This window comes from Ambystoma mexicanum, chromosome 5q (assembly GCF_040938575.1).
Source record: "Ambystoma mexicanum isolate Mex_15411 chromosome 5q, UKY_AmexF1_1, whole genome shotgun sequence".
Lineage (NCBI taxonomy): Eukaryota > Metazoa > Chordata > Amphibia > Caudata > Ambystomatidae > Ambystoma > Ambystoma mexicanum.
The window spans coordinates 556,947,899-556,966,315 of record NC_090933.1 but is presented as its reverse complement, the minus strand read 5'-3'; the positions used below and the strand labels follow the sequence as shown (position 1 = coordinate 556,966,315).

General features: G+C 44.4%; 1 protein-coding gene across 3 annotated transcripts in view; it reads left to right on the top strand.

Annotated features, from left to right (window-relative positions):
- The window catches only part of ST18 (ST18 C2H2C-type zinc finger transcription factor), a 683,846-nt gene that overhangs the window by 511,707 nt on the left and 153,722 nt on the right, over nucleotides 1-18,417 (top strand). For all 3 annotated transcript variants that reach the window (XM_069621036.1, XM_069621037.1, XM_069621035.1), the window contains exon 12: nucleotides 15,908-16,153. In XM_069621036.1, coding sequence (XP_069477137.1) covers nucleotides 15,908-16,153 — 246 coding nt within the window. The remainder of the gene's footprint in view (nucleotides 1-15,907; nucleotides 16,154-18,417) is intronic.

Below are 18,417 nucleotides of genomic sequence, written 5' to 3'. Positions count from 1 at the left end.
ATCATCAGGAAGGAATGTTAAAGGTGGTAGCTGGTGGGCATGGGTTACGATCAGTGGCATAGAGAGAGCATGGATAGAGAAGTAGGCCCATTTCAGGTATTACAATGATACTATCAGCCAGGAATGTTAACAGTGGTAGCTCAATATGGTTGGAGAGGGTGCAGAAAGAGGAGCTGGGCCATTCCTACCATCACAGTGATACCATCAGCCAGATATGTTAAGGGGAGGTAGCTTGAGCTGGTGGGTGTCGGTTACAATCAGTGGCATAGAGATCCTGTGATCACGGTGATGCCATTATCAGGTATTTTAAGACAGTTAGCTGGAGCAAGGTGGTGTGGGTTACGAACAGCGGCATAGGAGAGGGTGTGGCACGAGGAGCAAGACCCACACTCTTTTCTCCATGGCCCACACCCCACTTGCCTTCTGGCACGCCATAACACTGCACCCAGGGAAGGATCCCTACGGCTCGGCCAAGATGTATGGCGTGCAGACCCACCCAGTCATGATTTCCTGGCTACACCACAGGTTACGATTCTTCACATCTGGGGTAGGGCAGATGTTGCACACAAGGGTAGAATGTCCGTCCCCTGAATTGGTGCGGGGAGAGGGGAAGTCCTCGATGCAATGGGTGGGCGACCCAGAATTGTCTCTGTATGCTTTCGTTCATACTTCTTCCTTTACAGATCTTTTGATTTCCAGTTCTTTTTTTGAAGGACTAGTTTTGATATTGTCAGCGAAACAAAATCATCCTTATTGTTTTTCCCACAAATTGAAATCCTGGATCATTTCTCTGCAGTTTTTTTCTTTTTGAGACGCACCCTCCCAAATGGTCTGAAAAAGCATATGCTTTTTGGTAGCACACAAAATATTCATTTTGATTATATAGAACTGCGAGTCTCCACAATATATAAGGTGTGTCTTCCCCCCTGGTCTTTCAGAATGTGTTTAGAAATCTCTGCATCTGCTCACTTATCATGGGCTGGAAGGGGGTGGGGGGTGCTTCTGGCACTGATGCGGTTAATATCTTTCATCGTGTAACTAACATTCACTAATGCAGGCGCCAAACCTATCTGATACTGTACAGATGCCATGTGATGTGTTGGTTACTAAGTTATTATCCCGGATAAGCTTTGCTGGCAGAGGCAGGGTTTAAAACTATCACATCAGATTAAACAGTTTGCTGAGAGGGTCCGAAAGACACGGCCAAAGCAACTTAACGGGGACAAGTGTATTTACTTCCCATAAACAAAACAGAACATAGCATCCGTGTTGAGGCCGAGTGATTTCACATCTGAACTCATCGTCGCCCCTTTCGACATCTCAAATGCCATTTAGCAGACGTTGATGGCCAGTCGGATCAGTCAAAAATGCAATCGTTTCGTTTCTATCAGACCCCTGGAAGGTAAAGGAAAACGTGCCCCTGGAAATGGATCGGGAGGGGCTTTGCATGGCATCATTAAACTAATGAGAGCGTTTCCCCTCAAGAGGAAAGGCACTAGGGGAATGCCTGGCAAAGTCAGGCACAGGGGACTGCCTGCCATTGGGGCTGCATTTTCGTAAAAGCCTATTAGCTTTCAAGGAATGACTGCCATTTCCACCTAAAAATATTTTCACAAAATAGAATGTTTTCCAAAAGGGCACTACTGATTTTTCCCTGCAGAAATATGTAATTATGCTCCATCAGGGAGCCTTTGCTTAAAAAGTTGTCTAGAATTTGTGGTGGTAGGTGTGAATGTGACTATCTTGCCAAATTCGCAATTCAATGGCGTGCGTAGATCACTATGGGAGCAAGATCACACAGAGGGCTCAGCTGGGTTAAGCATAGCCGTTTCTGCCAAGCGTACTCTATGCACTGCAAATCCGTATACAGAGCTAGCGGGTAACATTGGGTATCACGATGGAGGAATGTCACAGAATGCTAGAGAATGTTGCAGTAGTCATGTGACAACACATTGAGTCCTTCTAATAAGGACGGATGCAGTAGATTACAAAGCACAAGCTGCCAATGAGGTGGTTGGTGGTGGGACAGTCAGATGGTGGGTTCAATGCCGGGATGGAGTGGCACGTCAAACTTATATACAATACAGAACACTGGAAAATTAATTTTACAAAGGCCACCATTTTACTTTGTGCAGGAAAGTGCTCAGCTACATCTAATAAAGTGAGAAATATCAATAAATAAGTAATTGTATGCACGTAAATCACTCCATACAACAACGGCTTAGCACCGGTTCTCCACACTCTACTCAGACCGCATGTGCATACTGATGCATAGGCCTGGCTGAAAGGTGGACTTCTGGTCACCCAGGCCTACTGCTGCCTATTCCATCTCGGAATCTACCCTTACAGAAAGGTGAGACTTGCCATACAGTGCAGAACCCGCTGGCAGTCTTCGATCATGGCTCGTCCATCCCTGATGCTTGTCTTCCTTTAAGATTGTTGGTCACCGGAAGTTGTTGAGGCTCTTTGTGTTGCCTAATTGTATCGTGAGATGACTCCAGTCCTACACGGCTATGCTGGAAGTAAACCAAACGAAAAAAAGATGAATGATTGGAAGATATAGTGTCACCAAAACGTTCAACCTCATTTTAAAATGCCCTGACCTCACCAGGTTTAACTAAGCCTTTTCATGGGGCACAAGTGCGCATATAGAATTGCCAGGCTCTCAGGGTAGCACATCACAGAAGGCAGGCTGCTGTGAGGTGGGTGCAACAGTCACTTGTTTGGGCAAGAATCTCAGCAACTCTGCATCTGGGATCTCACAATACTCCCATTACCGCCCACCTCTATAGCTGTGACTGAAAGGGGCGTGCTTTCTTTTCTATAGAGCATCCTGATAACTCAGTTGACGTTCGGCTCTTTGAGGATTTTAGGGAGATAACTTAAAGTGTTGACCTATTTTGCCAAACTCAGAAACACACGCATTCTCAGGGTATGTGGGGTTCAATCAAACTCCCAAACATTTTCGAAGATCTGGCATTAGGTTCAGGATATGTTCATGGCAGCTGCAGGTCGATGGCACATTCTGTCAGCAGATGTTCAACTGAAACACTGTATTGATTACAGAACAGAGTGCTTGAACTTCACCCACTTCAGACCTATGTTGAATTGACTTTTCACAGGTGCAGGACTACCATGATCGCATACCAGTGTAATAATACTCATACATATTGCAGTAACATAGCAACATCAGTGGTTGGAATATCTGCATCATGCATGATTGACAGGTGAATTTGTATTTGTGTTTATTAGAGGTGGGGAGAAGCTTCTACCTTAAGCATTTTTCAAAAATAGTTCAACAGAACAGAGCCATCAAATGAAAGAGTGCATTACACTGGTAAGGGGCACAGAGTTCCAACAGGAAGGATACATGTTTAGGGAGAAGGTACATTAGTTGCTTAAAACAGGGGTGATTTAGAGGAGCAGCCTTGATTTCTGTCTGTAGCTCTTTCCAGTGGAAAGATGCAAGTAGTGTGAGGAAGTAGAAGAAAGAGGTAGCACAGCGTGGATGGGCACAGAGAAGCAATCGTAACATGTGAAGGGAGGGAATAACGGGTGATGGAGTCCAATGGACAATAGGCTCCATTTGGACCCCCACTACCATTTACACAGTGGCCATCTGTTTGGACTAATTTGTTTAGGTTAAAAATGGGCTTTAAAATACTGTAGGACTATTTTTTTATCCTAGAATCACTGGGCTTTAGTTTTCTAGATGTAATCCAGAGTGCCAATGTCAATAAAACCCTTAATGGTGAGCTGTACCAGCCATCAACAGTCCTCAGCCCTTGAAATGGCAGGTTGTTACCTGTCAATACAGACTGTCAGCGCAGCGTATATCACCATATTGGCTCCCAGGTATGCAGGCAAATTGCTGGGGCATTTCAGGCTGCACGTAACATATCATGGCAGCATCTGCACATACATTTCTGTACTATGCATATGGTGACTAGACCAAGCATAAGAGATATTAACCAGCATTATTCAGCATTACTGAGGCATGTATGGTAGCACCTGGCATTTGATGGCAGCCCTGGCATAAATGAGGCTGCACCCTGTATATGGTTCCAATAGTAGGCTTATGAGGCATTACCTGACATGGGTGTGAATTACTGAAGCACTTGGCGCGTCATGGCTGCATCAGCACAGGTGAGGCCGAACTTGCACAGGGTGACTATATGATGGATTACTGGTCACTGGATGGCATTTGAGGCTTCACTTCACATATGATGGCAGCACCTGCGTATATAAGGCTGAACCATGGCCTTGGTACCAAAACTGGCCATACAAGGCAGTAACTGAAATTAGACTGAAATACAGAAGCATTTCAGTCTGACCAGACTTATGACATTAACTTCCATTCAATGGCATTTCTGGGTTATTTGAGGCTGTGCTTGGCATATTAAGAATGTACCTTACGTTTGATGACACTATCACACATATGAGGCATGTTCTGACATGTGCAGTCATTTAGCCTGCACTTGGCACATTATTGCAGTTCCCACAGATGGGAGGTGTACCCTTAAATGGTGACTATGCCGGGTGCATACTGCATTAACTGGCATGACAGAATTCAGTAATTTGAGGTTGCACTTGGCTTATGCTTATGTTTATGTTTATTATTTGATAATGCGCACAAAACCCAGGGGTAGCCGGGCGCAGCAGGTACAAGGATACTTAAGCTCAGGTTACATACATGTGATAAGAAGCATTTCAGTATAGTGCATACATGTCAATACAAACAGTTGAACTGAGAACTAGCATGTTACAGTGTATATAGTACAAATATACAAAAGGTAGAAGGGTAAAAGCAAAAAAATAGTCTTAGAGCTGGGTTTCAGAGGTAACACGGCATTTAGGTACAAGATTAGTTGTCGCTGGACCAGAGCCAGTTTTTTTACCTTGCGTCTAAAGCTGGAGTAGGGTAGGTTGGCTCTCAATGCAGTGGGCAGTGCATTCCAAGCCTGGGCAGCTCTGACAGGGAAGCTTACTCTGCCCGCTTTAGACCGTCTAAATCTAGGGGTTTCTAGCAGGAAGACGTTAGAAGCCCTAGTGTGGTGGCTGGATGATTCTGGCCGAGATGTAGGGGGGTGCTGTGTTGTTGAGCCCTTTATGGGTGAAAGATAGTGTCTTGAGAAGGACTCTGTCGCTAATTTTTAGCCAGTGGTGGTCTTTCCTGATGTTGGAAATATGTGCTCTACGGAGTATGTCAAGGGCTGCTCTAAGAGCGTTGTTTTGAAGGATTTGCATTTTATTTATGATAGTTTTATTAGCTCCTGCATAGAGGGCATTACAATAGTCCAATTTTGACATTACTAGTGCGTTGGATAGCGTGATGCAGTTAGTTTTGGAGAGGTACGGTCTGCAGGTCCTGATTAATTTACAGGTGTACGCTGTAGAGGATGCCAATGTGTTGACTTGTTTTTTGAGAGAAAGAGTGGAGTCAAGGTAAAAACCTAGAGTTTTTACCTCGGATGCCACCTTGATTGTGTTACCATCTATGTTGAAATTGCGATAGTTGGGACTAAGTTTTTTTAGGTTAGAGTCGGAGCCCAAGATCAGTATCTCTGTTTTGTCGTCATTTAGGCAGAGGCCATGGGAGGCCATCCATGCCTGAATGAGGAGGTAAATTTTGTTTACTAGAGCTGTGTCTTCGACAAAGTTGCCTGATAGTGGTATGAGAATCTGCGTATCGTCCGCATAGTTGGTATAAGTTACCCCTAATCTGTCAAGTTTGTCGAAGAGTGGCTTGGTAAAGATATTATACATTGTCGGGGAGACACATGAGCCTTGTGGGACACCACAAGTGATATGGATTGGGTCCGCTACAGCTAGAGGGGAGAACACTCTCATCGTACGGTTAGCTAGGAAGGATTGTACCCATGCTATAGCTTCACTTGAAAAATGGGCGGCAGCCGCTAAGTGGTTGCATAATACTGCATGGTCCACCAGGTCAAAGGCCGCTGATAGATCAAGGAGGAGGAGAATAGCTGTACTACCTTTATCCTTCAACTCGTCGATTTGTGTCTTGAGGTCGATTAGGGCCGTTTCAGTACCGTGAAGTGGTCTGAAGCCAGATTGCTGTGAACCTAATAGTTGGTGTGACTCCAGATAGTTTTGGATCTGGAGGTAGGCTACTCTGTCAATGATTTTAAGGAGAAATGAGACCGTAGTGATGGGCCTGTATTTCGTGGGGATTGCTGGGTCAAGTGTCTGTTTTTTGAGTTGGGGCAGTACCCAAGATTCTTTAAGGTTTGTGGGTACATTACTCGTATTGAAAGAGGCGTTGATAAGTTTCGAAATGAAGGGTGCTAGATCTCTGGCTGCATCCTTGATAATTTGCGCAGGGCAACTGTCGCCTTGGCAGTTCGATGGTTTAAGGGATAGAATAACCTTTTCAGTTTCCAATATAGAGATGTTGGTAAATCTGAAGGGTTTACAGTTGCTTTGGGTGGAAGTGCTAGGTATCTCTTTCAGTGGGGTGGTGTGAGTTACACTAGGGCTCAAGGAGGCTTTTTTCTTAGCAATTTTAGATTGAAGGGTTGTGATTTTATTTGCTAGGGCATTTTGGATGCTGGTGCACCAAGATTTGTCCTTGGGGACATTGTCTGTAGGGGCAATTGGGTTTTCCAATTCCCGGAGAATAATGAAGAGTTCTTTGGAATTCGAGTTGGCTTTACTGATTCTTTCGTTGAATGCGTCTTTTTTAGTTTGAATTATTTCCTTTTAGTTTGAATGATGGCAGCACCTGCCCAGTTGAGGCTATAAATTAGATATGGTGACTATACAAGCCATGTGGTGATATTAACAGGTATACAATGTAATTAATAATGCTTCTAAGGTTTCACTTTGCATACAGCATTATTGTAGCACCTGCAGATGTGAGGCCGTAACATACATATTATAACAGTGCTATGCATTTGAGGCATTACATGTGATTATATGGCATAACTGAAGCATGTAAGGCTGCACTTGGCTTATGGTGGTAACATCCACACATGTGGGGCAAGACTTTCCATATGGTAATTATAAAAAACATATTGTCAATTTACTGGCACAAAATACTAGTACTAAGGCCTTTTAGGCTGTACTAGGCATATGATAGCAACACCATATTACAAGATGTGTTAGCTTAAATACTATGACTATTTGTGTCCTGGCAGTCTATCATTCACATACGTGACAGTGCCTTTATAAAAGAGCAAACACTTGCCGTAATATTGCAGCACCTGGAAAGGTGAGGCCCCATTTAGCATATACTTACTATGTATGCCAAATCAGTCTAGTTCTGTCATACATCACCTGCTCTGAACAAATGTACATGCACATCAACAGAGTGCCACTGGCCTATGTTGGTTCTGCTTTATGTACCCCTAAAATGTCATAATTAAAACAGGGTACTGTGTGATTCAGTAGGGTCACTCTTTTGCTTAGCTAAGATTTGTTTTCACATCTATCGTTTAAAATCTGGTGATATCATTGGGGTCACATTTTTTTTATTTGTATGTTTCTACCGCGCCGAAAGCCTGCAGGCATCAGGGCGCCAACACAAATCATACATGTAACAATCACGAACATTGTATGTTTCTACCGCGCCGAAAGCCTGCAGGCATCAGGGCGCCAACACAAATCATACATGTAACAATCACGAACACAAACAGTGACGTAAACAAAGCAAAAAACAAAATAACCTAACAATGAAAGACCACAATTACATCAAGAAGTCAGATTGCCCAAAGAAAAAAAAAAGGACATAAAAGACAGATTCAATTCAATACAATACCCAGGTTGGTGGAAAGGGACATATGCTGTGTAAATGAAATTCTATTCTGATACCGAGGTAAGCTACTGGACCCATCCCTCAATAATGCAATCGGTATTATCATTGTATTATCATTGTAGCACCACGTGTCAATCTGAGTTCTACGCAGAACCTTTAGATATTGAGTCCATACACAGTTAGGGCCTAATTTAGCATTAAGCCAAGCAAAGATTTTATTCTTCAAGACCTCCCTGTATTGGAAATGGCTTGGCTTATCAACATTAATGATAACAACATTTCTAGGGTCCAGAGGCAAAGCTCCTTAAACTGGAGTCCACAATATTTGCTTTTTCCACTTTTCTTTGCCGGATATCCTTGCAAGGTGGAGAAACCGCAGGGTGAACTAACTTCGGAGGCAACCTACGGGTCTCGCTCGGGGTATTATCCCCCCTCCCTGGCCCAAGAACAGAAGTAGCAACCGACTCCTGGCAGGGCAAGCTTACGTGCAGAGGCACTGTCAAGTCGGTTTGGCTGTACTTATGAAGCCCATTCTTTTTTAGGGGGAGGTTTGTGAACAGCTTTCTAATCTTTTCAGTTCCGTGAGATCTAGCTTCTTCAGATTAACCGAGAATGTGGTAAGCATATAGAAGCTTACGAACTCCAACCAATTCTGGAAATCTCCTACATTGTTGCAGGCCGCAAGGTCCCACAGCAACTGCACTTGGAGGGATATGCACAACTCTGGCAACCCAGGTTCGGCCATTCCCCTGTCCGTACTTACATCAAGGTTGTGACCTGACTGGTCCCCCCTTCGATTTTGCTGCATAGGCATCAACTGGGTCTCCTTCAATGTGAGGCTTTCTGCGTTATCTGCTTCCATGAGCTCATAGATGCACTCATTTATCCGTCCTTTGTCAGCCTGGGGATTAGCTACCGTTGGTTGCAACGGCGTGGGAGTTAATGGCATAGAGTCTGATATAATGGCTACAGCATTAAGGTCCCTCGTAAACACTTTACTGCAGAGCAACAGTTTAGAACAGTCAAGCTGTTCTTGTTGGAACTTCATTCTTCTCCTAGCACTAAGAGCTGGAACGTCTGATAGGCAGTTCCTGTCCCTAGAAGGTGTCAATGGTGTTAAATATGAGGAGAGGTTCTCCTTACTCATACCGATGGGGAGGGGACAAACAGAAACCAACTCTTGTATGAGGTCCGTTTCCATTTCAGTGGCCGGGTTCATACCTTTACTCACGCCTGCCACTAACTGCAGCCTTGTATCTGGCACGGCCCCAGTGAGCATTACACAACCGCCAAACACTGCAGCCTATCGCAGGTGAACCCATAAAAATGGCAGGATAGCACAAACCAGCGTAACCGCTTACCCGTGAGTGTGGCCCTGTGCCATGTGTGGCCCTCCAAACACGGGCTAGATGGAACTCGAAGAAAGGCATCTGCACTCCGGTCCCCTTTTGCGGATGACCGACAGCCAGCCCAGGAAATGCCAGAGAAACTCGATCCACTTCGCTCCGCCCTCCCAAACACGCCGCAGGTCACTGCCTAATCAAACTGGCAGCGTGGAAAAAGCCTGCAGACCCGAAGGGCTTGCAGACTGTGGGCTAGAAGTAGATCTGGATACAGCGGGGAGGTAAGGTGAGCACAGAGGCGTTATGAGGCATTATGTACACCACTGCGGTCCCCATAGTTGGAATCTACCTGTAGCTGTAGTGCTCGCTACGGTCCTCACCGCCATGATAGCTTCCCCCTTTTGCAATCAGAGTAAAGCACCCAACGCATGCAGGAACCATGTCAGGCCGCACCGTCTGATATGGCCGCCTCCAACAGAGGTCTCCTACCAAAGGTCAGGTGACAAGCCTCCCCAAGATTTCATCAGGGTTGAAGGTCATGTTAATGTACTTTCTTTGATATCATCAGGCTTAGGATGTCCCTCACACCACCTCTGTCATTTTGGAGTATTAACCATCCTTGCCATGTTAGCCAAATTAGCAACCACAGAAGCATGAATGGCTGCTTAATGTGCACTAGACATGTGTGATGAATCAAATTCTGGGGTATCAGTGGTCCAGGGATGAATATCGGTTTCTAAACCAACAATCAGCCCCACACCTCTAAAACAACAGAATGAATCCAAACAGATTGGAATAAATGCGCATACAATTAAAATTATAGACATCCTTGTCCAATTTTGGTAACGTGGATGGAACAGCAGGCTTATCTCCTCTTAAGGTCGTGGATCATTGGTTAGTTACAACACAGGGAAAATACAATTATTACCCAATGATAAAAGGAGTGTCCAGTCAAGGGTGTATACAAATATCAACTTTATTATTACCACAACAGACAGTCTAACAACAGTATGAAATGCTACCCTCCATGTAAATGAATGCAGAAACAATTTAAAGAAGGAAAAGGGTTGTACCTCTGGATACTGACAGTAGGGTAGTGGATATGGCTAATAACCACAGCAGTTTCTTCAGGTTTCTTGGCTTTAGCTAGCACATAGGTCGAAAAGGGTCTCTCTATAGGATTTCTGGGAGGACCAGGGGAACAGAACCACAATGTACTTTTTGCTGTTGGTGTTCTTGGTGCTCGACAGGGTCGTGTCGGCTTCAGGGTGCTTTGCAGGCTTCTGTTCCAGAGTTCAAGACAGGAGTCAGCTGCAGGTATCAGGCAGCAAGACGGTTCAGCGAGCAAAGCTAGATTAACGGCAACAGGATGGCGGACATGGCGGCTCCAGTTAAGGAATCGTTGTTTCAATGCTGATCGGCAGTTCTGAAGCACTCGTCAAGACGTCTCGTATGTCTTTAAGTGACTGCGGCTTGACACATGTCAGCGTTGCAGTTGGTTACGGATCGAGGAACTCGACTGGCTACAAAATGTCCTTTTAGGTGGACAGCAGTAGATGCTCGTCAAGGCAATTCTCCCAGCTTCTTCAATAGGCTTGTGAGTTCCTTCAAGGCGAATGCTCCACAGAAGTGGGATGTGTTGCAGGGAGCTGTCTTGTCCTTGGTTTTAGGTTTTAGGTTCAGAGACCTTCTGGCACTCCCTGACCAGGAAGCTTGCTGCAAAGTCTATCTAGCAGGGCACGCTGTATGCTGTCTTGGTACCTGTTCTGGAGTGGTGGGGGGTCATCTGAGTTCTTTTTCTTTATGTGTTTCCTGTGAGAAGTTTAGAGGAGGGATCTTGCATCCTTCTTTGAATATCTAGCCTTCCTTCACTGGCGGAAGATATAAGGCAGACTGTATCATCAGCCAAGGTCCAGGTTTGAGTTCTTCTTTCTTACTTCTTGTCAAGTCTTCAGATGATCTGCCAAATGGGATAAGTGATTGGTGGACTCTAAACCTACCTTAGTGAACCAATCCTTGCATCTGTGACAACAATCTTCTGTATGTGTGAGGTCATAACCAGAGTGCTTTTCAACAGGAAGGGTAAATGGTTGAAAGCAAGAACAAGTTGTGCCCCAGAACTAATATGGCACAACCCTTCTCTCAACAGAATGAGCTCTGTGCTCACTCCCTTCTGCTACTAAGTCCTACCCATCTTCCTGTCTGTTGCGTTCAAAGAGTCTATCTGGTTAATGGTCCTCCCTGTGTGGCTCCTGTTAAAGCGGCAGGTCTCACTTGAAGCTGCTGAGAGACCAGAATCTCTGCCTCCTGCAAGCCACATTCTTGTACCTATGAATGTGGACCCCCTAGCGGGCTGGCCTACTGCAACAACAGACCCAGACATGACAGTTCACTGCCATTAATACTGAGAGGCGGGAGCTGGCCTCAGGTTGACACAGTACATATGAAAGATTGTTAGGTTTCCTGTCTACTTTCTTATCCTCTGCAGCCAGGCCCTGTGTGGGCCTGTTTGAAATAAGCCTTGTTGGTATGATAATCACTGCCACCAGCTTCAGGGCCTAACAAAAGATCATGGTGTTTCCATGTAGCCTTTGTCAGTTATTCAGGCTGACCATGGCAGGGGGAAGGTTGGTCCTCCCTCTTTCTCGGATGACATTGTGCCCTCCTTGGCTGTCACATTTCAACTAAATATGAATGGGGCGGACTGGGCCTGTAGGCGGTATCCAGCCTGGAGTACACAGGTCTATGCTTTAAGTATGGTGTGAGCATAGGGAAATGTGTTTGGATTAGCCCCACACATTTTCCTGAGGTCAATCTACCATAATTCTATTTAATTAAACATTTCAAAAAAGCCCAGGAGAGTGCACGCCTCCCATGCGGATGGTCGAACTCCTCACAACATGTGACTGACTGTGCTTATACCTGACAGGCTTTTTTGGAGGTTAATGTCTGGCAAGAAATCTCACTGCTGTGATAATAATATCGATCTTAATAGTGCGCGGGTAAGCAATATAAAAAGGATGGAAACAAATACTGGAATGCATATGACTGACTCTGTTTGCCATTCAAATTTTAAAGATCATCTTTACTTATTGTTACAACATCAGAAGGATGAAAGTCTAGGTCATTCTTACACAAATTCAAACTTGTTGCATGCAGCTAATTATAATTAACTAACACACATCTCAGTGGCAAATGTATTAAGTTATTGAGATTGCTGGGTTTAATATTCTTTTTTAGTCTTGATAAGCACAAAATGTTACATATATCCACTGTTCTATTTACTCTACCTAAACTCTCTTTCCGGTATTGCCTGCACCCTGCTATTTCCCACCTTTTTCCCCCCATTCCCCAGCATTTACTCTCTTTTTGGATTTATACTTTCAGTGTGTTTTACTACCATTACCTGCCTAGAAATATGCACCATTCAGAACATCTCTTGAAAGTTCATAGCTCTGTAAAGAGATTCTGGCAGATTTGGTGCAAGAACATTTTGTGTAAACCCACCAGTCAACCTGAACCTTGCTTGCAGATATGCCGCGGATGGTGATCCACCTGTTGAAATGGTCTCTATGGCCTACCCAGCAGTCATTCAGGGTAGATATCTTCCACATAGTTGCAACCAGAGCCAGTGCAGGGCGTGTGTCCTGTGAAATTACAACTGGCCTCATGCACCTGAGGGCCTCCCAGCCCTCTACCGCTGCCAGAGTTTTTATGTGATGTATTCCGCTAGTAGCGGCCCAATGAGGCGCACCATTGTCCTTGACAACAGAAATGGATCACAGGAGTGACCATTGTCCTGGATAAGCCTCCACCCACAATAATTGTCAATATTTGGTGATGAACACTATAATATGTCTTAATATCTACAGACCCCACATATCTCCAGTTGTCGACTCAAAGCTATGTCTGAAAAGTACCCACCCTCTTTTGAAACTATAGTTTGTTTACATGATATAATATGATAGGTAATTTATAGCGTGCTTAATACCCAGAGGTTTCTAAGCGCAGACCCGGGGATTGAACCAGTGTTGCTCTGTGTCATCTTGCTTCCAAGGCGAGCACCTTGCCCCTGAGCTATCCTCCGGAGACGTGTGCTAGTGTGACACACCAAAAAGGCATTTTTGTGTATGAAACTTCAAATGTCCACACTATGCTTAATAACAAGCTGCATCCTTGTGTCTAACAATGACTTCAATCAGGTGATCTTATCACACAGAATTGTTTGTTGTGTGTCTATTAGTCTTGAAACTACACTGAGGAGAGTTTTAAAGCTCACTTTGCTTTGAAATCTGATACTTGGATGCTTTTTGCTTGGGTTGAGTAACATAAAACTTCAAACACACTCACTTTGCTTAATGTAAGGATTTTTATATATTTCAGATTGGTTTATTTCGTTTTTTTTGTGATTTGTGTACTTTTCAAATTATCGATATAAAGTAGAGTTTTATTTTACTCCTTGGAAGCCAACCATTACCACATATCCATATAAACTAGAGATGAGAAGCAATGTGGTCAAGTACCTAAATTGTAGACTTACCTCAAGACCCGACTTCGTCCCTTTACTAAAAGGTGTGATCATGGGTAAATCATGTACTTCATCTTACAGTGCCATAACGGCCAAACGTGGGCGTCTCTACAAGTTGTGCAGTTCAAAGAGGAACATATATTTGTTTCTCGGCAGTGTGGCAATTGTACTGATGATGTTCAGTTGGTCAGTATTGGAAGGATAATGCATATAAAAAAGATGATAAAAGCAACAGAGTAGAGGGAGGCGTGCAGCAGCTTGGGGTTTGCTGAAGGATGCACTCAGAGAGAGGGCGGGGTCGCGAGGGACGCTTATCTTGACTTGTTTCGCGGCTGCAGCTGCTGAGATCTTCCTGGGCATGCCAGGGTCAAGTGTCAGAGGAGAGGATGCGGTGAACTCGGAAGGAAAAGAATGTTGCCACTTTTCGAAAGAAAACCTCGTCTTTAAATGATGCAAAGGTCATTCTCTAGCATTCTCCTCTGAATTAACCATCCCAAAACGACACCTGTTCACATTTGTTTTTCTCTACTCGCCCAAGGGCTTTCACTGAAGGCAGAAAGTCTCACGAGGAGGATATGGCCACGCAGGACGTTAACACTTTCTTGCCTAAGCAGGTCTTATGGAGCACGGGGAATGGTTAGAAAAGCAGCGAAACTAGAACAGAAAACAACATTGTACTTGTGCAAAACTGAACTGTTGTCTTCTTTGAATGCATGCAAATGCTTTTTCTTTTAAATTGTGCGTCAACTGAGCCAAGTCAAAGCATGCAAATATTGCAGAGCTCTGACACTGTGGCAGTGGACTATGCTGCCTGGAGAAAGCAACACTCCTTTCTGGTTATTTTCTACCATGTGAAGAATTATCATCGTGCTTGAAAAGCAGACGTTAAATGTTTTACGCATGTCTTTATGCACAGTTCTATTTTTGGTGGATCTGTTTGACAGAGCAGTAGGGTGACCAGTTTAAAAAAAAAAAATGACAGGACATAGACATAGAGGTGGGACTATAGTAAACACAAATACAGCTGTAGTCCTACTTGTTTGTCACTGGCCTGTTGCTCACAGGCACACTACTCTCATTGGAAGAGAGCGGCCAGGGAGGGGAAGGGGGAGGAAATGGGGGTGTGAATACCCCCACGACCCCATTCACGCGCAGGAAGATTCGTGCCGGGCTGATTTTGTGATTTTAGAATCGATTCCCGGCAAAAACAGGGACTGTAGCCACCCACCCATCTAATCCCGGGATGGGGTTTATAAAAATTAAAAAACTCCGGGGACCCCGGGATGGGAGGCGATTTCCTAGGACTGTTCTTGAAAACCCAGACTTCTGGTCAGCGGTCTTAATTACCAAATCCGCCAACCACATTCTTTCTGTCAAACAAATGTGACAGCATCTCGGCCCACAAGCTATTTTGATGCCGGCTGATATGCTTTGAATTGCTATGCAAACCACATGTCTTTTGCACATGGAAGAAGCAAGAGGATTCCATAGGAATCCATATAAGTGTGTTCCCCATTAAAGGTCCATGCCAAGTCGCATTTATGATTCCTTTTGTCACAGGTGTAAATCTACGATGGCAACCCTGGTCCACCCAGGTGTCCATGTTACCTTTACACTCTGCGACAAAAAGATCAGAATAACGTGGAGGGGACTGGTTGCGCTTAGGTGCAATCGTAAGCGCGCCCCAGATGCTGTTTATGAACTTGTTTCACGCGAGCCCCATTGCAATGTGTCTTTCAGGACAATACCACTGATGAGCCGGGCAGTGCATTAATGCTCTTAGTTGAATTGGGGTCATATTTAGTTTTAAGAGTATCACTATGCAGAAGTATATTTAAAGCTAAAGTTTTTTTTTTTTTAAATAAACTCTGATTTAGGGCCTGCACTTTATGTTCTGATGCGTGTTAATGCTCTTAGTTGAATTGGGGTCATGTTTTCCCCTAAGAGTATCACAGCGCTGTAGGAGATTTTAAGCTATACTTTTTTTTTTTAAATAAACTCACTGCACTATATGTTCTGGAAGCATCTTATTTAAACTCTACTTACGATGCTTATAAGCGGAAGCATGCAAAGCTTTACGCGGTTACACCAACGTAGGCTGAAGAATTAAATGCGAACTGATGTGCTTGTGTCTGCAAGCTGGCTTTAGAATCGGATACATTTAAGCAAAAGCGTGTGTTTAAATTTATCCCTTAAAAGCACCAAATGCCAGCACAGACTGCTTAGTTTTCTTCTAATGCCAAAATGATATTTTTTCAGGGCTCGGAGATTGAAGTGGATGAGAACGGTACTCTAGACCTGAGCATGAAAAAGAACCGCTGTCAAGACAAGGCCCCGGCTGTCACCGCTTCTAGCCTGGCAGAGCCGCCTCTATCCTCCTCCCGCTTCAAGGCAAGCAGCCTTCTGGTCAATGCAGCCTTCTACCAGGCCCTCTGCAAGCAAGAGGGATGGGCCGCACCCATCAACTACAGCAAGGTCCACGGCGTGAAAGAGGAGGAGAAAGAGGTAGTTGTTCCCTTTCTTGTGACACATTGGTCATGGGCTGTGGTGCTGGAACATTGCTGTATAGGGAACTCCCAATGTTTTAGACCAAATGTGTGCTTTGTGGCCAAGGAAACCTAGACCCAAAGTGCCTTGTAACATGCTGGAGCCACTGTACCCCTTCCAGCTATGTTAATAGCATTTACGTTTAGATGTGCACGCTAAAAGTACAAACCACCAATGCTGACTTTCTCACTTGATAGAGATGTTGTGAATTTACTGTGTAAAGGGGTTTTCAATGTAGACATTAAGAGGAAACCTGTGGCAATGTAAGTAAGACATGCAGACAAGGCATGGTCATGGCAGTGGAATGTACATGAGACTAGCATGCCTCTATGTGCTATGGATGGAAATTGGTTGGTACAGTATCCATGGCTATTACACTTCAAGAGATAATACTTTAATGCTTAATGATTTTTGTTTATTTTTGTGTGGTAAACATCTACCAATGCGCATCTGATCTAAGATCACCAACTCATCACATAAGCCATTGAAGAAGTGACTAGAGGGTGATGTTATGTCACAAACCATGGCTGTGATGGAGGATTGTGCCAAACAGAGAACATTTTCAACTTCATGTATTTAACTTATAAGTGCATCATCTCAACATAAACTGGGCCATGTAATGTATTAACTTCTCAGAATTAAACTAAGTCTTGAACAAGATAACAAAAGACAATCCCAAGTCTCTTATCTTTTTGACGCCTGCCTGGCATTTGGTTACCAAAGTCCTTCCTAGAATTCTGAGATTCTTTAATGTTTTGAAGGGTTCACAGACATTACAGATTTCAGAGATCCTGAACCCTCTTATGGGTCTACAGGGTTCTGAAAACCAAAGGCTAACCAAAGGCTAACCCAGCTGATCAGTCCTCTGAGTAGGCAAAGGATTGTGAAAAGACTTCACAAAGAGGTCATACAGGAAGACGGAGGAAGATCTATGGTTTCCTGATCTGAGTTCAAGATCTTCAAGACTGCATTCCTCTCCCTCATTGCTTTGACCTTACAATAATCTCCACGACCCAAACTTGTTCTTCCACTCACCCTCCATGCCTGCTTTTCCTAACCTGGCCCTTGGCAATCTTCTTGCACTGTCTGGCTGCTCTCATGTCAGATGTCCCTATTTTTATTTTTTTATTTGTATTGTTTAAAGCACAGACCTAGCTTGAGAGCAGCAGAGCACTGTACAGAGTGTGAGTAGCCAACCTTTGGGCTGCCATCTTTTAACAGTGTGCATCAGTATGTGCGTCCATTGGAATTAGTCCTTGGTCAGGTGTTCAAAGAGCGATGTTTTGAGAGATTTACCAAATTGGATAACTGTGGGGGGATTTCTGAGCCGACACTGGGATTGAGTTCCAGAGGGTGGGTGCATGACAATAGAAGGATTCTTTGTGGCTCCTCTATTTGGAGACGAGTTGTGATTCAAGCCAGTTGGTAGATTTGCTGCACAAGGAATGTGTGCCATCAGAGATGTGGAGCTTAGCCCTGTTCTGTTCTCCTCACCACATCTGCCAATCATGGGTACCACCTTCTGATCACAACTCACTCTATCTCCTCCTGTTATTAGGTCCTCCAAGTCAGTACCCTTGAGACATCACCTTTTGTCTTCCCCCTCAGAATCACTGACCACTTTTACAACAACCCTCTCCATTGTTGTTACCAGCTCAATGATAGAATCAGCTCTTGGTGTCATCCCAACCTCACTATCAGGGTCTGTTGTTATGACCCTCTATTTGGAGAGTAACACCTCCACCTCAATATCCCTTCTACCACCTGATGCTACTACCTCTATAACACCACCCTAGAGCCCTTATATCTCTTTTTCCTCACTGTCAGTGTTAATGCTCCAGGTTAGATTCTTCTCCCCAGAACTCCCTACATCGACCTCAATTTCACCTCCACCCCCAATGGTTCCACCTTTCACTATAACACCCTCTACCCTTGGGGCTGCTTCTCCACTTTCGCCTTCAGCACCTGATGTTCCTGTTTCTTCCTCTAGACTTCCCGCCTCCACCTCTGAATCTCTTTCCTACCCAATGTTACCAATTCATGTCTCTTAACTCCATCTCAACCCTCTTCTAATGTTACCACTTCCAATCAGTTTTTTCCACACTTCACACCTTCTCCTTGACATCTGCACCATCACTGGAAGTTACCACTGTCTTCCCACCAGTACCATCTCCGCACTTCAAACCTTTGGATTTTCCACTCGCAACCCACCCCCCCTCTAG